Here is a 21,500-nt window from a genome sequence, read left to right on the forward strand (position 1 = left end):
TTTCAGTTAGACCTGACATACCAACTCCTGATGACACTGATGAAGCTGAAGCTCAACTTGCTGCATCAGTACCTAGCAGAAAGTTTTGGTGTTTCCCACAGTATTGTCAGACAAATTATTAGTTATTGGATTGACATGATGGAAGAGAATCTGAGGGAGTGCATTCCATGGCTGCCAAGGGAGACCATAAGTGCTACAATGCCACAATGTTTTAAGGACCACTACCCAAAACAATCTGCATTATTGATTGCTCATAAACTGCTTTACAGAAGTGAAAGAATCTGGATTCAAGGCGGGAGTCATTCAGCCATTACTTTGCACAGAACACCATCAAGTATGTGGTGACCATTGCACCTTGTGGTCTAGTGATGTTCATCTCAAATTAAATCAAAGTTTATTTGCACGTGCGCCGCATACAACACCTTGTAGTGAAATGCTTACTTACAGGTTGTCACGCCCTGACCTGAGAGGCTTTTTACGTCTCTATTTTGGTTTGGTCAGAGTGTGATTTGGGTGGGCATTTTATGTTTTGTTTTCTGTTTCTTTATTTCTATGTTTAGGGTATGGTTCTCAATCAGGGACAGCTGTCTATCGTTGTCTCTGATTGGGAATCATAATTAGGTAGCCCTGTTTCCCTCCTTCAGTGTGGGTAGTTAACTTTGTTAGTGGCATTATCGGCCAGTTAAGCTTCATAGCCTTTGTTTTGTTGGCGACATTCATTCAAATAAAAGGATTATGTACGCTCACGACGCTGAACTTTGGTCCACAATTTAAGACGCCTATGACACAGGCCCTAACCAACAGTGCAATTGTTAAGTAAAAAATAGGTATTAGGTGAACAATAGTTAAGAAATAAAAAACAACAGTAAAAAGACAGTGAAAAATAACAGTAGCGAGGCTATATACAGTAGCGTGGCTATATACAGACACTGTTTAGTCAGGCTAATTGAGGTAGTATGTAGGTATGGTTAAAGTGACTATGCATCTATGATAAACAGAGAGTAGCAGCAGCATAAAAGAGGGGTTGATGGGTGGCAGGACACAATGCAGATAGTCCTGGTAGCCAATGTGCGGGGTCACCGGTTAGTCGGGCTAATTGAGGTAGTATGTATATGAATATATAGTTAAAGTGACTATGCATATACGATAAACAGAGAGTTGTAGCGTAAAAGAGGGGTTGGGGTTGCGAGAGAGGGGGATCCACACAATACAAATAGTCTGGGTAGCCATTTGATTACCTGTTCAGGAGTCTTATGACTAGGGGGTAAAAGCTGTTGAGAAGCCTTTTGGTCCTAGACTTGTCGCTCCAGTACCACTTGCCATGCGGTAGTAGAGAGAACAGTCTGTGGCTGGGGTCTGTCATGACGTGGCCCTTTTCTGGGTATAGAGCGTGGCATCCCCCTCTCTCTCCCTCCTACACCCAGGTTCTGTTATTTCAGGTCGTAAATTCCTGGAGGAGACTCTCTCCTCCTGGCCATGCAGTATAGAGAGAGTTTCACCGTAGAACAAAGGAACTTCTTCTACATCACAGAACTTGAACTGAACAATATCCATGTTTTGGAGAATGTGTAAACAGTCCGTTGGAGAAGCCAGCTATGACCCAGTCCATTTTGTTTCATGTTTGTGACCTCATGAAAGACAATACAGCTGCATTACCATAACTCTGTTTACACAGGTGCCCCCATTATGAGATTTGCGTCTAATTATTGTATAAAATTAATGAGTAAAGATTAAGCTATTTGTGAAATTATGTAATGATGTTATTGTGAGAAAATTGTATTCCCTTTAAAGTTTAACTAAGTCATTGGCCCGCCCCCATGAGCACAGACATGATCTGGCATCATGGAACAGTACTTTTCTGCTGTTACGAATAAAAATCCCACCTGAAGAAATCCTCTTCAGACCATGCATACCTCGGTCAGCTGAGGGGGCAAAGGTTTGAGTAGAGACCACAATAACCTCAGTCTAAGCTAAGGTTTAATGGTTGTTGAATTCCTAACCATACCACGTGGAGCATTGGCTACACGGCGGGAAATGGTTAAACTCTGAGACTATCGATCCCGACAGAATAAGAGCAAATCTTAGATACTAATTACTAGTCTGCAGCTAGAAATTATGTCAACCTGAGATGCGAGGACCGACAACCGCCAAAACATCTATACTATAAGAACATTTCTGAATGGTACTCTGAAGTATCCATTCTAACCATAAAAGACTTCAGGGAAGCAGAGAGACGCTCGGATGAACTTTCCAACAAAAAGAGACAGACGATTCCAACAGAGATAAAGACACACTGAGCGTAAATATATATTGATTGTAATTATTCCCGAATGAGTGAGCGTTCATGTGCAAAGGATTAGCATTTCAATTAATATAATTATCAATTGTGTAGTGACTTTTTGTCTTCCCGCCCTTCTCAGTCCACACCCACTTCCCTTTGTCCACCAAGCCGTCATATCGGCTTAGCCCACTAGGGAACCTCCCCTATCATTTCCTTGTAACCATATCTACTGTTTTGTTTGTTTATGTATTTCTGTGATTATTTAGTTAGTTAGTAAATAAATGATTAAGACAATTGATGTATGGATGATTCGTAGTAAAGGCTGGGTTCATGCAGATAACCAACAATTTACGACGTTTGGAATGAGACTAATGTGAGGTAAACAATAATTAATTAATTAGAAGACTAATTGATCAGATATTAAAATATCTAAAGAGTTAAATTAAGAAAATTATAACTTTAATGTGAAGATTTTTCTTGGTGCCCCAACTTCCTAGTTACTTACATTCACATGATTAGTTTAATCACAATAATTACAGAGAATTTATTTGATAAAATAACAATTGAATGATGCCAAAGACACGACAGGTCTTTTAACATTTTTAGAGCCTTCCTCTGACACCGCCTGGTCCTGGATGGAAGGCAGCTTAGCCCAAGTGATGTACTGGGCCGTACACACTACCCTCTGTAGTGCCTTGCGGTCGGAGGCTGAGCAGTTGCCGTACCAGGCAGTGATGCAACCAGTCAATATGCTCTCGATGTTGCAGCTGATTTAGACTAAAGCCAAATCTTTTTCGTTTTCCTGAGGGGGAATAGGCTTTGTCGTTCTCTCTTCACGACTGTCTTGGTGTGTTTGGACCATTCTAGGTTGTTGGTGATGTGAAAACCAAGGAACTTGAAGCTCTCAACTTGCTCCACTACAGCCCCGTCGATGAGAATGGGGGTACTCCTTTTCCTGTAGCTCACAATCATCTCCTTAGTCTTGGTTACGTTGAGAGATAGGTTGTTATTCTGACACCACCCGGTCAGGTCTCTGACCTCCTCCCTATAGGCTGTCTCGTCATTGTCAGTGATCAGGCCTACCACTGTTGTGTTATCTGCAAACTTAATGATGGTGTTGGAGTCGTGTCTGAACAGGGAGTACAGGAGGGGACTGAGCACGCACCCCTGAGGGATTCCAGTGTTGAGGATCAGCATGGCAGATGTGTTGCTACCTACCCTCACCACCTGAGGGCGGCCCGTCAGGAACTCCACGGTCCAGTTGCAGAGGGAGGTGTTTAGTCCCAGGATCCTTAGCTTAGTGATGAACTTAGAGGGTACTATGGTGTTGAATGCTGAGCTGTAGTCAATGAATAGCATTCCCACATAGGTGTTCCTTTTGTCCAGATGGCAAAGGGCAGTGTGGAGTGCAATAGATATTGCATCATCTGTGGATCTGTTTGGGCAGTATGCAAATTGGAGTGGGTCTAGGGTTTCTGGGATAATGGTGTTGATGTGAGCCATTACCAACCTTTCAAAGCACTTCATGGCTACGGACGTAGCCATTTAGGAAGGTTGCCTTACTGTTCTTGGGCAGGGACTACGGTGGTCTGCATGAAACATGTTGGTATTAAAGACTCAATCAGGGACATGTTGAAAATGTCAGTGAAGACACCTGCCAGTTTGTCAGCACATGCCTTGAGCGCACGTCCTGGTACTCCATCTGGCCTTGTGTATGTTGACCTGTTTAATGGTCTTACTCACGTCGGCTATGGATAGCGCGATCACACAGTCATCCGGAACAGCTAATGCTCTCATGCATGCCTCAGTGTTGCTTGCCTCAAAGCGAGCATAGAAGTGATTTAGCTCGTCTGGTAGGCTCGTGTCACTGGGCAGCTCGATGCTTTGCTTCCCTTTGTAGTCTGTATAAGTTTGCAAGCCCTGCCACATAAGACGAGCGTCGGAGCCGGTGTAGTACGATTCAATCTTAGCTCTGAATTGGCGCTTTGCCTCTTTGATGGTTCGTCAGAGGGCATAGCAGGATTTCTTATAAGCTTCCGGGTTAGAGTCCCGCATCTTGAAAGCGGCAGCTCTACCCTTTCGCTCAGTGCGAATGTTGCCTGTAATCCATGGCTTCTGGTTGGGGAATGTACGTACAGTCACTGTGGGGACATCGTCCTCGATGCACTTATTGATAAAGCCAGATTTGGTGTACTCCTCAATGCAATCGGAAGAATCCCAGAACATGTTCAAGTCTGTGATAGTCAAACTGCCCTGTAGTTTAGCATCTAGAGTCACTGGTGCTTCCTGCTTGAATGTTTGCTTGTGGCTGCTTTGCGTGATGTATTGTTGTCTCCACCTTCTTGCCCTTTGTGCTGTTGTCTTTGCCCAATGTTTGTACCATGTTTTGTGCTGTTGTGTTGCTGCCTTGCTATGTTGTTGTCTTAGGTCTCTCTTTGTGTAGTTTTGTCTCTCTTGTCGTGATGTGTTTTGCCCTATATTTATATATATATATATATATATATATATATATATATATATATAGCACATATATGTATGCATGTATGTATTTTTAATCCCAGCCCCCGACCCCACAGGAGGCCTTTTGCCTTTTGGTAGGCCGTCATTGTAAATAATAATTTGTTATTAACTGACTTGCCTAGTTAAATAAAAAAAATTACATTCTTTTTTTTTGTACACCTTTATTTATCCTTTATTTAACTAGGCAAGTCAGTTAAGAACGCATTCTTATTTTCAATGACGGCCTAGGAACGGTGTGTTAACTGCCTTTTTACCTTGATTTTTACCTTGTCAGCTCAGGGATTCAATCTTGCAACCTTACAGTTAACTAGTCCAACGCTCTAACCATCTGATTACATTGCACTCCACGAGGAGACTGCCTGTTACGCGAATGCAGTAAGAAGCCAAGGTAAGTTGCTAGATAGCATTAAACTTATCTTATAAAAAACAATCAATCAATCATAATCACTAGTTAACTACACATGGTTGATGATATTACTAGTTTATCAAGCGTGTCCTGCGTTGCATATAATCGATGCGGTGCGTATTCGCGAAAAAGGACTGTCTTGCTCCAATGTGTACCTAACCATAAACATCAATGCCTTTCTTAAAATCAATACACAAGGATATATTTTTAAACCTGCATATTTAGTTAATATTGCCTGCTAACCTGGCTCGTTGCGAACTCTGTGAAGACTATTTCTTCCTAACAAAGACAGCCAACTTCGCCAAACGGGGGATGATTTAACAAAAGCGCATTTGCGAAAAAAGCACAATCGTTGCACGACTGTACCTAACCATAAACATCAATGTCTTTCTTAAAATCAATACACAGAAGTATATATTTTTAAACCTGCATATTTTGTGTCACTTCTCTTGCGTTCATTGCACGCAGAGGCAGTGTATATGCAACCGTTAGAGCTGCCTAATTTGCCAGAATTTTACGTAATTATGACTTAACATTGAAGTTTGTGCAATGTAACAGGAATATTTAGACGTATGGATGCCACCCGTTAGATAAAATACGGAACGGTTCCGTATTTCACTGAATGAATAAACATCTTGTTTTCGAGATGATAGTTTCCGGATTCGACCATATTAATGACCTAAGGCTCATATTTCTGCGTGTTATTATGTTATAGTTAAGTATATGATGTGATATTTGATAGAGCAGTCTGACTGAGTGGTGGTAGCGTTTCAATCGGTGACGTCACTCGCTGAGACCTTGAAGTAGTTGTTCCCCTTTCCCTGCAAAGGATGCTGCTTTTGTGGAGCGGTGGGTACCAATGCTTCGAGGGTAGCTGTTGTCGATGTGTTCCTGGTTCGAGCCCAGGTAGGGGCGAGGAGAGGGACGGAAACTATACTGTTACACTGGCAATACTAACGTGCCTATAAGAACATCCAATATTCAAAGGTATAGGAAATAGAAATGGTATAGAGAGAAATAGTCCTATAATAATTACAACCTAAAACTTGTTACCTGGGAATATTGAAGACTCCTGTTAAAAGGAACCACCAGCTTTCATATGTTCTCATGTTCTAAGTAAGGAACTTAAACGTTAGCTTTTTTACATGGCACATAATGCACTTTTACTTTCTTCTCCAACGCTTTGTTTTTGCATTACCAAATTGAACATGTTTCATTTTATTTGAGGATAAATTGATTTTATTTATGTATTATATTAAGTTAAAATAAGTGTTCAGTCAGTATTGTTGTAATTGTCATTATTACAAATACTTTATTTTTAAATCGGTCGATTAATCGGTATCGGCATGGAAAAATCATAATCGGTCGACCTCTACTCTTGATAGCTCCATTCTGGCCGAGACCACCATGCTTTAGCCTTCTGTTGTCCCCTCTCGGGGACCCCATGGCAGCTGACCCTGAGGCTCGACCTACTCTTTCAAGCTGGGGGGAACACTGTGGATCAGGAACTTCACCGCCTCCAGCTTGGCCTCTGAGAGGTGTTGATGGACCCGTCTAGGCCTTCAGGATAATGTGTGAACACGTTGCGGAGCGCCATGGTTTCTTCCACCAGTGCGTCATATCAAATGTGGTTGAGCATATTCTGTACCTGGTGTGGGTGTCATATGTGCAAACGGTTTTATATTTTTCACATTCACTGCTCGATGCAGGCCGAGTGGCATCCACATTGAGAGTGTATTTCCAAGAGGGACCCATGAGTGGCTACCCATTGTTCTCCAAATTTATGAAGGTAGTTTGATGTCTGTTTCTAGCAATGGCCCGCTCAGTGCCAGAACCTTGACGTGGGGCAGTCAACGCTTGCTAAGCCGTCTCGAGCCCCTAGAGACGATGACTTTGAAGCACCTATCTATGAAGGTGGCATTCCTGTTGGCTATTACCTCCACTGAGAGGGTGAGTGAACTTAATTTTACAGTGAGCACTGAATGTTTTTCCGAATGGGTCCAGACAAGGAGTGTCACCCTCTGTCTTAACCCCTCATTCTTGCCAAATGTCCTGTCTGATAGACATGTGAACCGGACTTTACATTTGTCCACATGCCCCTTCTGTGGCTGCGGGTGAGCTGGTTGTTTTTTTCCCAAGTGTGCTGTGCCCAGTCAGGGCCTTGGACACTTACATTACACACACACAGGCAATACGACAGTCTGATCAGCTATTTGTTTGCTATGGTGAGAGAGTTCTCGGCCAGATCCTATCAATACAAAGACTCTCACATTGTATTGTGGGCATTATTACTACAGCATATCGGCTGGCCAGCCAGCCTCTGCTGTCTGCTGTAGTGGCGCATTCTACTAGAGGAGTAGCTATCTTGGGCCTCCCTCAATGACATTTGCGCCTCGGCCAGTTGCGGTTCGTCTAGCACTTTTTCTAGGTACCACCAAGTTATTGTTGCACCTGCCATTGAGGTCGGGGCGGCTGTGCTGGGTGTAGCCTCCGCTTCCCTGAGAGTTGACAGAGGGACATAGCAACTATGACTGCCCTGAGCTCAGTCCTACAGACTTTGCTCTCTGTCTGGCCCGTACCTAGTTCACCAATTAATCTGGTACTGTGATCCCATATTGTACTGATCCAATATAGTGCTACATAACGAAGGTCACATGAGGTATTGGATCACGGCAATCTTCTTCTTTGTCAGTGATCTACGGTGCCTCGAAAAGGACACAAGGTGGAAGTAGTGCTTCGGAAGCTATTTAAGGGGGTCAGCCGCAGCGTTACACAGAACTAATCTGAAATTCTTACTCGGAATGTATTCTGCTGTGGGGAAGGATTAGAGTGATCCAATAGCTCACATGACCGTGGTTACATACAAAACCTTCGTTTTTATTTTCTTTACTATTGGTTCCCCTTTACATCTGTAAGAACGTTTCACAAACCCTTGACAAAATCAAATCAAATGTATTTATATAGCCCTTCGTACATCAGCTGATATCTCAAAGTGCTGTACAGAAACCCAGCCTAAAACCAAAAACAGCAAGCAATGCAGGTGTAGAAGGAACTACTGCAGCATAAATACTGGAGGCTGAGACAGGAGGGGTCAGGAGACACTGTGGCCCCATCTGATGACATCCCCCGTACAGGGCCAAACAGGAAGGATATAATCCCACCCACTTTGCCCAAGCACAGCCCCCACACCACTAGAGGGATATCTTCAACCACCAACTTACCATCCTGAGACAAGGCCGAGTATAGCCCACAAATATCTCCGCCTTGGCACAACTCAAGGGGGGGGCGCCAACCCAGACAGGAAGATCACGTCAGTGGCTCAACCCACTCAAGTGACGCACCCCTCTTAAGTATGAAAGAGCCCTAGTAAGCCAGTGACTCAGCCCCTGTAATAGGGTTAAAGGCAGAGAATCCCAGTGGAAAGAGGGGAACCGGCCAGGCAGAGACAGCAAGGGCGGTTCGTTGCTCCAGAGCCTTTCCGTTCACCTTCACACTCCTGGGCCAGACTACACTCAATCATATGACCCACTGAAGAGATGAGTCTTCAGCAAAGACTTAAAGGTTGAGACCGAGTTTGCGTCTCTCACATGGGTAGGCAGACCATTCCATAGAAATTGAGCTCTATAGGAGAAAGCCCTGCCTCCAGCTGTTTGCTTAGAAATTCTAGGGACAATTAGGAGGCCTGCGTCTTGTGACCATTGCGTATATGTAGGTATGTACGGCAGGACCAAATCAGAGAGATTAGGTAGGTAGGAGCAAGCCCATGTAACGCTTTGTAGGTTAGCAGTAAAACCTTGAAATCAGCCCTTGCCTTGACAGGAAGCCAGTGTAGGGAGGCTAGCACTGGAGTAATATGATCAAATTTTTTGGTTCTAGTCAGGATTCTAGCAGCCGTATTTAACACTAATTGAAGTTTATTTAGTGCTTTATCCGGGTAGCCGGAAAGTAGATCATTGCAGTAGTCTAACCTAGAAGTGACAAAAGCATGGATGATTTTTTCTGCATCATTTTTGGACAGAAAGTTTCTGATTTTTGCAATGTTACGTAGTTGGAAAAAAGCTGTCCTTGAAACAGTCTTGATATGTTCTTCAAAAGAGAGATCAGGGTCCAGAGTAACGCCGAGGTCCTTCACAGTTTTATTTGAGACGACTGTACAACCATTAAGATTAATTGTCATATTCAACAGAAGATCTCTTTGTTTCTTGGGACCTAGAACAAGCATCTCTGTTTTGTCCGAGTTTAAAAGTAGAAAGTTTGCAGCCATCCACTTCCTTATGTCTGAAACACATGCTTCTAGCGAGGGCAATTTTGGGGCTTCACCGTGTTTCATTGAAATGTACAGCTGTGTGTCATCTGCATAGCAGTGAAAGTTAACATTATGTTTTCGAATGACATCCCCAAGAGGTAATATATATAGTGAAAACAATAGTGGTCCTAAAACGGAACCTTGAGGAACACTGACATTTACAGTTGATTTGTCAGAGGACAAACCATTCACAGAGACAAACTGATATCTTTCCGACAGATAAGATCTAAACCAGGCCAGAACTTGTCCGTGTAGACCAATTTGGGTTTCCAATCTCTCCAAAAGAATGTGGTGATCGATGGTATCAAAAGCAGCACTAAGGTCTAAGAGCACGAGGACAGATGCAGATCCTCGGTCTGATGCCATTAAAAAGTCATTTACCACCTTCACAAGTGCAGTCTCAGTGCTATGATGGGGTCTAAAACCAGACTGAAGCATTTCGTATACATTGTTTGTCTTCAGGAAGGCAGTGAGTTGCTGCGCAACAGCCTTTTCTAAAAAAAATTGAGTTGAATGGAAGATTCGATATAGGCCGATAGTTTTTTAAAATATTTTCTGGGTCAAGGTTTGGCTTTTTCAAGAGAGGCTTTATTACTGCCACTTTTAGTGAGTTTGGTACACATCCGGTGGATAGAGAGCCGTTTATTATGTTCAACATAGGAGGGCCAAGCACAGGAAGCAGCTCTTTCAGTAGTTTAGTTGGAATAGGGTCCAGTATGCAGCTTAAAGGTTTAGAGGCCATGATTATTTTAATCATTGTGTCAAGAGATATAGTACTAAAACAGTTGAGCGTCTCTCTTGATCCTAGGTCCTGGCAGAGTTGTGCAGACTCAGGACAACTGAGCTTTGAAGGAATACACAGATTTAAAGAGGAGTCCGTAATTTGCTTTCTAATAATCATGATCTTTTCCTCAAAGAAGTTCATGAATTTATTACTGCTGAAGTGAAAGCCATTCTCTCTTGGGGAATGCTGCTTTTTAGTTAGCTTTGCGACAGTATCAAAAAGGAATTCCGGATTGTTCTTATTTTCCTAAATTAAGTTGGAAAAATAGGATGATCGAGCAGCAGTAAGGGCTCTTCGATACTGCACGGTACTGTCTTTCCAAGCTAGTCGGAAGACTTCCAGTTTGGTGTGGCGCCATTTCCGTTCCAATTTTCTGGAAGCTTGCTTCAGAGCTCGGGTATTTTCTGTGTACCAGGGAGCTAGTTTCTTATGAGAAATGTTTTTAGTTTTTAGGGGTGCAACTGCATCTCGGGTATTGCGCAAGGTTAAATTGAGTTCCTCAGTTAGGTGGTTAACTGATTTTTGTCCTATGGCGTCCTTGGGTAGACAGAGGGAGTCTGGAAGGACATCAAGGAATCTTTGTGTTGTCTGTGAATTTATAGCACGACTTTTGATGTTCCTTGGTTGGGGTCTGAGCAGATTATTTGTTGCAATTGCAAACATAATAAAATGGTGGTCCGATAGTCCAGGATTACGAGGAAAAACATTAAGATCCACAACATTTATTCCATGGGACAAAACTAGGTCCAGAGTATGACTGTGACAGTGAGTGGGTCCAGAGACATGTTGGACAAAACCCACTATGTCGATGATGGCTCCGAAAGCCTTTTGGAGTGGGTCTGTGGACTTTTCCATGTGAATATTAAAGTCACCAAAGATTAGAATATTATCTGCTATGACTACAAGGTCCGATAGGAATTCAGGGAACTCAATGAGGAACGCTGTATATGGCCCAGGAGGCCTGTAAACAGTAGCTATAAAAAGTGATTGAGTAGGCTGCATAGATTTCATGACTAGAAGCTCAAAAGACGAAAACGTCATTTTTTCTTTTGTAAATTGAAATTTGCTATCGTAAATGTTAGCAACACTTCTGCCTTTGCGGGATGCATGGGGGATATGGTCACTAGTGTAGCCAGGAGGTGAGGCCTCATTTAACACAGTAAATTCATCAGGCTTAAGTCATGTTTCAGTCAGGCCAATCACATCAAGATTATGATCAGTGATTAGTTCATTGACTATAATTGCCTTTGAAGTAAGGGATCTAACATTAAGTAGCCCTATTTTGAGATGTGAGGTATCATGATCTCTTTCAATAATGACAGGAATGGAGGAGGTCTTTATCCTAGTGAGATTGCTAAGGCGAACACCGCCATGTTTAGTTTTGCCCAACCTAGGTCGAGGCACAGACACGGTCTCAATGGGGATAGCTGAGCTGACTACACTGACTGTGCTAGTGGCAGACTCTACTATGCTGGCAGGCTGGCTAACAGCCTGCTGCCTGGCCTGCACCCTATTTCATTGCGGAGCTAGAGGAGTTAGAGCCCTGTCTATGTTGGTAGATAAGATGAGAGCACCCCTCCAGCTAGGATGGAGTCCGTCACTCCTCAGCAGGTCAGGCTTGGTCCTGTTTGTGGGTGAGCCCCAGAAAGAGGGCCAATTATCGACAAATTATATATTTTGGGAGGGGCAGAAAACAGTTTTCAACCAGCGATTGAGTTGTGAGACTGCTGTAGAGCTCATCACTCCCCTTAACTGGGAGGGGGCCAGAGACAATTACTCGATGCCGACACCTCTTTCTAGCTGACTTACACGCTGAAGCTATGTTTGGTGCTTGGTGATCTCTGACTGTTTCATCCTAACATCGTTGGTGCCGACGTGGATAACAATATCTCTATACTCTCTACACTCGCCAGTTTTAGCTTTAGCCAGCACCATCTTCAGATTAGCCTTAACGTCGGTAGCCCTGCTCCCTGGTAAACAGTGCATGATCGCTGGATGATTCGTTTTAAGTCTAATACTGCGGGTAATAGAGTCGCCAATGACTAGAGTTTTCAATTTGTCAGAGCTAATGGTGGGAAGTTTCCCCGTAAGACCCCGTAACGAGAGGAGTAGAGACAAGAGAAGGCTCGGCCTCTGACTCCGACTCGCTGCTTAATGGGGAAAACCAGTTGAAAGTTTCTGTCGGCTGAATGAGTGACACCGGTTGAGCATTGCTACAGCATTTCTGTCCAGAAACCGTGAGAAAGTTGTCCGGCTGCGGGGACCGTGCGAGGGGATTTATACTAACGTTACTATCTGTACTTGCCTAACGATTGCTTCTGAAGCTGGGCTTGTAGCACAGCTATCCTCGCCGTAAGGTGATCGTTCTCCTGTATATTATGAGTACAGCGACTGCAATTAGAAGGCATCATGTTAATGTTACTACTTAGCTTCGGCTGCTGGAGGTCCTGACGAACCATGTCCAAATAAAGCGTCCGGAGTGAAAAAGTTGAATGAAAATAAAAAGTTGAGGGAAAAACCAAAAATAGAAACGATAATTAAAAAGTAAAAACCGTAAAGTTGTCAGGTAGCAAAGTAAGGATGGCAACAAAACGCACAGCAACATGTAAACAAGTCTGCAAGTAGCTTGTCATCAAAACTTATGGCGTCATTTCCATCTCACAATTTGAAGGCACAGGGGGGCATGTCGAGAATGTGGAAAATAATGTTGAGTGCGGGTGGAGAGATTTGAAAGTTCAGATTAAAAATCTGGAGGGTGCAGAGGATCATGTTGAGGAGCTGAGAGAGTTAAGAGCTCAGACAAAAATGCTGCTTTCCACGAAAGTGGAATTGAGCGAGCGCAAGAAATGAAGTGCAGAACACACGTATCCCTGCACTCCATTTGTTTTTGCAAATTCATAATATATTGTACGTTTTATTATCTATAAAGATTATAAAAAGGCCAGTAGGAAGCTAGATACCTAGGTTGACACTGCTGGAGAAGAGCAAGCTAACTAGATAACTTAACTCCCACCATCAGATGAGTTCATTGTTTATTGATGAATTGGTAACTGAAAAAGTAGCAAAGAAAGAGGCTGTTGTTTCGGTGTAATTTAGCTAATAAAGAATAAGCTTGTACATGTACTCATTAGTTAGCTAAGTTACTGACTGAGTAGGCATAATGTTATTCCTGTTTTTGTTGTTATCATAGCATTTCAAGTGGAGAGGGAATAAGATCCCTAGAAAGGAGCATGCTGACAGACCAGGAAGAAAGCAGAGGTTTACAGTCAGTGCTTATGAATTTAATTTTGAGTGTGAATTTCCCATTTATATAATTTGCACTAACAAAAGAGTTTGATTGTTCAGCAATATGAGCAGTAAATGCTAACATGGCTTTGGTGATTAAAGGTATGTCACAGAGGTGACGATGTATCTATTAGAAGCTGCCCCCAGAACCTAATTCACCTGGTACGGGTTTCAATCCCACAAATAAGGTGTACACATATTTTGCCCTGGTAACTCTTCTCCCTGTTAATCACAGAGTAATTAATTGACGCATCACTGACTGAGACCTGAGAGGGGCTTGCACCTGTTCTTTATTTAAGGTGAATGCCAGAAGCAGCAAGCCATCGATGTGAGCTGGGAGCAGCGAGGCTGAGGCCGAGGCTACTGAGAACACGTCAAATGGAGAGTTGAAATGGAGATAGAAGGCCTTTATGGGAATGTTTAGGGTGAACGAGTCACCCTTCTCAAGTGTCCATATTCCATTTCATCTGCTGGCACTGCCTGCCGACCTTCTTTACTGATTTGTGTGCTATGCACTTGCTAATGCCAGTGCACCCACTGTGAACTAGAGAGGAGGCGTTTTGGGATACTGGGAGGGTGAAGCACATTCCATCCACAGTTTGGGAATTCCTTTCGATCACACTAGACAAGTTATTGTGGATTATAGTGACTTTTCTGCCTGAACACTCACATCTGAACTATTTGAGTCACTAGTGTCCCCCCACTGGCTCTTACTACAAAGGCAATTGAAAACCTGAACTTTGGTGAATAGACATGATTGGCCTTTTTTGATACCAGATAAGGTTACTTGAGCCACTATGCCCTGTCTCCATTTGTTTTGGTTGAAATTACTGTTTCAAGCCTTGTTTATTTTCCCATTAAGTTTGTTTGAATTTACATATTTACTGTTTCCCCATTAACTTTAATATTATTATACTAATTTCCTTAGTTCTATTGTGGCTTATTGTGATTTTGTTTAATCATTTTTGGAGAGGTATTGTGGAGGTGTATTGTGCTTGGCCATACAGCATCTCAGCACAATCTGCTGACAGAATCTTTATCTTTTACTCACAACACAACCTAGGAGAGGCCTGATGCGAACACTGGCTTGTGTCCCTCAAAGCGTGCCTGCCGTGGTGTGACCACAGAACGCTCCTCAAGGACATTTAAAATAGGACTTTTACAATTTATCAGTTTGGACTTGTCCACTTGGGACTTTAATCTATTGTTAAACAAATAGTGTAGAACAGCCTTCTGTCTGGTGTGTGTTTGGAAGGTATACATATCTTGCAACCACTCATTCATACAAACTGATACAAATGCAATAACTGACTTATATTCACTTCTATAATATCCCATTCTTCAATCTGGTCTTTGATATATATTTAAATTGATACACCTGCATGATATGTCCGATATACAGTGCATTTGGAAAGTATTCAGACCCCAATACTTTTCCCACATCGATCTACAAACAATAGCCCATAGCGAAAAAGTGAAAACAGGTTTGGAAATGTTTGCACGTTTATTAAAAATAAAAAACTGAAATATCTTATTTACATTTTTTCACAACTTGATTGGAGTCCACCTGTGGTAAATTCAATTGATTGGACATGATTTAGAAAGGCACACACCTGTCTATACAAGGTCCCACAGTTGACAGTGTACGTCAGAGCAAAAACCAAGTCATGAGGTCGAAGGAATTGTCCATAGAGCTCCATGACAGGATTATGTCAAGGCACAGATCTGGGGAAGGGTACCAAAAAATTCTGCAGCATTGAAAGTCCCCAAGAACCCAGTGGCCTCCATCAATCTAAAATGGAAGAAGTTTGGAACCACCAAGGATCTTCCTAGACCTGGCCGCCTGGCCAAACTGAGCAGTCAGGGGAGAAGGGCCTTGTTCAGGGAGGTGACCAAGAACCCGATCGTCACTCTGACAGAGCTCCTCTGTGAAGATGGGAGAACCTTCCAAAAGGACAACCATCTCTGCAGTACTCCACCAATCAGGCCTTTATGGTAGAGTGGCCAGATGGAAGCCACTCCTCAGTAAAAGGCACATGACAGCCTGCTTGGAGTTTGCCAAAAGGCACCTAAAAGTCTCTCAGACCATGAGAAACAAGATTCTCTGGTCCGATGAAACAAAAATTGAAGTCTTTAGCCTGAATGCCAAGCGTTACATATGGAGGAAACCTGGCAACATCCCTACGGTAAAGCATGTTGGTGCCAGCATCATGCTGTGGGGATGTTTTTCAGCGGCTTAAAGGCCTGATTGGTGGAGTGCTGCAGAGATAAAGGTACTCTGGAGCTCTGTCAGCGTGACCATCGTATTCTTGGTCACCTCCCTGACTAAGGCCCTTCTCCCCCAATTGCTCAGTTTGGCCGGGCGGCCAACTCTTGAAAGAGTCTTGGTGGTTGTAAACTTCTTCCATTTTAGACTGATGGAGGACACTGGGTTCTTGGGGACCTTCATCTGAGCCCAATTATGAGTTTTTTTTATTTGAATTAATTTGAAAAAATGTCTAAAACCTGTTTTCGCTTTGTCATTATGGGGTATTGTGGGTAGATTGAGGTATTTAATCCATTTTAGAATAAGGCTGATACGTAACAAAATGTGGAAAAAGTCAAGGGTTCCGAATACTTTCCGGATGCACTGTAAATGACCAAGAATGATAGTAAAAAGCTTTGGAGCACCTTAAATGAATTTTGGGGCAAAAAGGCAAACTCAGCTACATCATTCATTGAACCAGATGGCTCATTCATCACAAAACCCGCTTATATTGCCAACTACTTTAATTATTTTTCCATTCGCAAGATCACCAAACTTAGGCATGACATGCCAGCAACAAATGCTGACACTACACACCCAAGTATAACTGATCAAATTATGAAAGAGAAACTTTGTAATTTTGAATTCTGTGAAAAGAGTGTGGAAGAAGTGAAAAATGAAGTGAAAAATGTTTGTCTATCATCAATGACAAGCACCCGGGGTCTGACAACTTGGATGGAAAATTACTGAGGACAATAGTGGACAATATTGCCACTCCTATTTGCCTTAACTTCAATCTAAGCCTACTAGAAAGTGTGCGCCCTCAGGCCTTGAGGGAAACTAAAGTAATTCTGCTACCCAAGAGTAGTAAAGCCCCCTTTACTGGCTCGAATAGCAAACCAATCAGCCTGTTACCAACACTTAGTAAACTTTTGGAAAAAATGTGTTTGACCAGATACAATGCTATTTTACAGTAAACAAATTGAGAACAGACTTCCAGCACGCTTATAGGGAAGGACATTCAACAAGCACAGCACTCACACAAATGATTGGCTGAGAGAAAGATTATACAAATATTCAGAGAGCTGTTTTGTTGGACTTCAATGTGGCTTTTGATATTTTCGACCATAATCTGCTGATGGAAAAACATATGTAATGGATTTAGACCCCGTGCTAAATCGTGGATAAAGAGTTACCTGTCTAACAGAACAAAAGTGCTTGTAAGGGCTTACTTACAAGCCCTTAACCAACAATGCAGTTCAAGAAAGAGTTTAGTTTATTTGGTAAATATTTTCTTAAGTAAAAAAATATTTTTATAAGTAACACACTAAAATAACAATAATGAGGCTATAATACAGGGGGTACCGTTACCGAGTCAATGTGCGGGGGTACAGGTTTGAGCACAGTTGGTTAGGAGCCTGTAAAATGGCAGCCATCCCCTTCGGCGCCAGTTAGTTTCAGAATGGGTGGCAAGGAATAAGTTAGTCCTAAATATAGTTAGTCCTGTCTCCCTGTAGCGCTGTCTTATGCATCTCACAGTATGGACATTACAACTTAATTCCCTGGCCACATCTGCAGTCCTCATACCTCCTTGCAGCATGCCTAAGGCACATTCACACAGATGAGCAGGGTCCCTGGGCATCTTTCTTTTGGTGTTTTTCAGTCAGCAGAAAGGCTGCTTTAGTGTCTTAAGTTTTCATAACCGTGACCTTAATTGCCTACCGTCCGTTTACATTAATTTCACCCGTCTGATAGAACATGATTCCACCATCTTTACCGTACCATACTTCCACCCAGTTCCAGCAATAAGCTGATGTAGTAGCAATTTAATTTACACCTAAACTAGGAATGAAACTCCCCCCCGCCCCCCCAAGAAAGCAACAGAATTGTTAACGGGATATGTAATGCTCCATACCAGTTACTCTTTCGCTAATGGAAAAGTTTGCAAGGAATATTTTTTTACTAACAAGTTCGTAAAACTTTCTTTCTCGATTCAGTCAAAAGAGAATATTATAAAAACATGTCCAATTGCAGGTGGTTCTCCAAAAACCAGAGAATTTTTATCAAGATATTAAATCCACGTTTTGTATTGAGAAATGCATCAAGTGAGCAGATCTTGGTTTTGGTCGACTGTGATGCGCTGTCATCTACTTCCACACTTCGCAGTATTGTGAAATGCAAGATATCTGGCAGCTAAAATGGTGAAGGAACTCATCACTTGGTGCAAAATGTGGGTTTATCTTTCTGAATATTTTCTGGAGAACCATCTGCAACTGGACACAGACCTTTATAAAAATAATATACTTTTTGCTGAATCCAGAACAAAAGAAAGCAACGTCAAGAACAGGTTATTTGAAAAAAATCCTTGCATGGCTTTCCATCAGCCAAGCTGCAACGGTTATGGAGCATCACATCCCATTAACAATTCTGTAGCTATGGAAGCACGGACTTTACATGTACATATTACCTCAATTAACCGGTGCTCACCCCACACTGTACTGGTATCCCCTGTATATAGCCAAGCTATTATTTTACTGCTGGATATTTTTCTTAATCGCATTGTTGGTTAAGGACTTGTAAGTATTTCACTGTAAGGTCTACACCAGTTGTATTCACCAGTTGTATAACATTTTATTTGACTTCCAACTGGTAATCTGAGAATGATAACTATGTTGCTTTCTTGAGCAAAACTGTTTCTCTATCACAATTTTTGTGATAATTCAAAACGATGAGAGAGGCACCCATAGAGAGAATAGTTTATTTATGAGAACATAACAGCAATGTTCGATCAGTCAATCACAGAGCAGGAACATCAGACCAGGAATGCAACCTGTAATACAAAGGGAGACAGCATAAGATGTTGCACAGTACTGCAGTTATAACAATGAAAATTTGACTAATTGATTACAAAGATATCCACCAAGAGGACCGCAGCATGCCTTTGTTCTCCTAACCCAGCACCAACTAATCATCTGAAGACCTTTTTTAGATGATTCAAAAGGTGTGTTCAATAGGCAACAACATTTTGAAATACTTGCACACTTACACATTGAAACACCTTCTAATGACTTGTGCCTACAGAACACAACCCAGGTGTGCTGCTGGCTGGGACAAAAAAATGCAAAATACTCACGGGGGTTTATTCACCAGTTGGCCTGACACTTTCAAAAATACCAGCTTCCCTCATGTTGTTGAACTCCTTTGTGGCATCATAATGTTTGTAGAAATCAGCATAGGCCTGTTTCCTTGGTTCTGTTACGCCGTACTGAGAAGACAAAGTATTTACATCATGCCTGTTCCTGAAGACATCCATTCAATGTGGTAACATCAATTCCATGATGGACTTTAACTCTTTCGTTTTACACTTCTCTACCCAGAGCCTCAAGATTATTTTTTATTTTTTTTAACTGGCAAATTATTAGCAACCATCAGCTGACCTTGAAAGCTGCTGCAGCCACCACTGATAGGGCGAAGGCGATGGGCAGGTGGAACCTCAGACGCTTCCCGAGGAGTCCTCGCATTGCAGGCTTAGCCAGAGACATTGTGGAGTACCTGGAAAGTTCAGAAGAAAAATGTAACATTGTTTAATTAGGTTGAAGTAGAACAATGCTGCTTTCAGAAATGTCCTTATGTCAAGAAAATTCTTTATGGTTGTAGTTAGACGTCCTCCAGCAACGTATGAACTTTTACTGTTGAAAAGCCATATCCCAAGCATAAATACAGTAAAGTACACACGCAAAAAAATATATAAGTTGAGCACAATAGTGTTTTTCTAGACAACTGCCAACTTCAAGGAGTAGGGTATTCAAGGAGTTTGTCTAACGGGAATCTGTGATGTCATTGGCCTCCCCCTTGCTTGCGGAGCAATAGAGAAAAGTGGAAAGGCCCCAGGGTTTGATACTGCATTTGCAACCATTTGACTCCTATTTTAGACAGCCAAGTTAAGTTTACATAGCTGGCCACTAAACTATCATGGCCCCCATTGATTTTGTTAGTCTCACTCAGTTACTAAAACAGCAAACATTTCTGGGGACCAATGAGCAGCAGCGGCATTATATTTGACTTGCCAATGTCTGTATAAAACACTGTATAGGCTACTTGCTCACCACACACATGAAAGAGAATCACATGCTCCTGAAATGATGAACGTATCATTTGCTTTCCTGTCAGATCTTGACGTGACCCAGTTATTATAATTTTTTCCTCATTCGGCCAGTAGGTTTGGGCCACTGGAAATGTACCTGAATGTAGAGCCCTGCTGTGTGCGATGATGAAGGGCTACTCTGTCTAACACTTTGTGTAGCAGTTAGCGATGCTAGTGACAGCCTAATCTTTTTCGGATAGATGGAAGGCAATTAATATACCTACCTGATTATTTGCATCAACACAATGGCATTTTTTTTAAAACAGTATTTCAATATTCGGGAAAAAAAATAAAAAATAAAACGTTTGCGGCAATTTGGTTGCTAGCTATAGTTTTACCGGAAGAATAAATAAATATCTACAACACCAACCACTGAAAAGTGCATTAACAATAGAACGTTGACAGTCCGAGGCTAAAGTAGCTAGCTAGCAAACGTTGCAACAAACTAGAGGGCAATGTCGACAATTATAATATTACTATGCAATGGACAGAATCATAACATTTCAACACCTTGAAGTACATATTTTCTGTACAGATTAAATGGAAAGTATTCGATTTAGCGTTCACATTTACTAAATACTTACAAAAAGCAGTCACGACCTTCACCAAAATATGTTAGCGCGACACTGAGACGTTGATCTTCCGGAAGGAATACTACTGGTCTCGCGAAGGGACAATCAGAGTAAATAAAGTGGCCAATCCAAGACACGCGAAACCTCCATCTATGGAAATGTCATGGGCACAAAAGTGATCAGAGATAGCCAAATTCAAGTGCAGGGTTCATGACCGATTCGTGTATGGTTCTTTCAATCAATATCCGAATTTAACTAAGACGGATAATCATTTCGAATGCGTTAATTCATTTAGCATATTTCGCCCACAAGATTGAATTAATGAACAGAGACGGTGTTGGCGTAGAGAGGAGGGGCTCGAACAGGAAGCGTGTGCTAGCTGTCTTCAAAGTAAAAGCTGTGTGACTATCTGACCCCAGTCAACACGGTGGGTTCGGGCCTATTCAGTTTGAGACTCAGGGGAACTCAGCATCGACTCCGGTAGAATCAAACTACTCTGGGTTCCGGCTAATGTTACTCGGGCGAGTCCACTAAAGCATATCTGTCCCGATTAACTTTTTCAGAAGAAGGGCAATATGAGGTTTTTATTTGGCACGTGATGGAAGAGCTAAAAACTAATAAATATAATAATTTCACCTCTAATTAGCTAGGTCATTTGCATGCTAAAATTCGTCCCATTAGGCTATTCGATGGAGAAGGACCGTAGAGAATTTATGCTATAAATGAATTAAATTTTACCACAGATTATTTTTTTTACCCAACTCACACTAATTCAAAAAATGTAAGTCCATCGGCCAAACCTGGCAGGTATAATGGCTGGTGGCCACGTTAATTATAAGATGACTTGGGATACATGATCCACGACAGACAGCACATCTCAGTGTCATAGTCTATAGCCTATTTTTCTATAGTAGGTCTATTCGCTGATACATCCTGACAAAATACACCATATGAGTG

At 42.1% G+C, this 21,500-nt stretch overlaps 1 protein-coding gene across 1 annotated transcript; it reads right to left on the bottom strand.

The window, feature by feature from the left end:
• Positions 1 to 18,571: 18,571 nt before the first annotated feature.
• On the bottom strand, positions 18,572 to 20,775 carry LOC139414195 (cytochrome c oxidase subunit 6C-1). Its single transcript, XM_071162082.1, has 4 exons — positions 20,556 to 20,775; positions 19,265 to 19,379; positions 18,961 to 19,092; positions 18,572 to 18,657 (listed from the first exon to the last, which is right to left on the bottom strand). Exons 2-3 carry the CDS (start codon positions 19,367 to 19,369, stop codon positions 18,967 to 18,969), a joined length of 231 nt encoding a protein of 76 aa, XP_071018183.1. The 5' UTR covers positions 19,370 to 19,379; positions 20,556 to 20,775; the 3' UTR covers positions 18,572 to 18,657; positions 18,961 to 18,966.
• Between the last annotated feature and the right edge of the window lie 725 nt (positions 20,776 to 21,500).

Source organism: Oncorhynchus clarkii, chromosome 7 (genome assembly GCF_045791955.1).
Source record: "Oncorhynchus clarkii lewisi isolate Uvic-CL-2024 chromosome 7, UVic_Ocla_1.0, whole genome shotgun sequence".
Classification (NCBI taxonomy): Eukaryota; Metazoa; Chordata; class Actinopteri; order Salmoniformes; family Salmonidae; genus Oncorhynchus; species Oncorhynchus clarkii.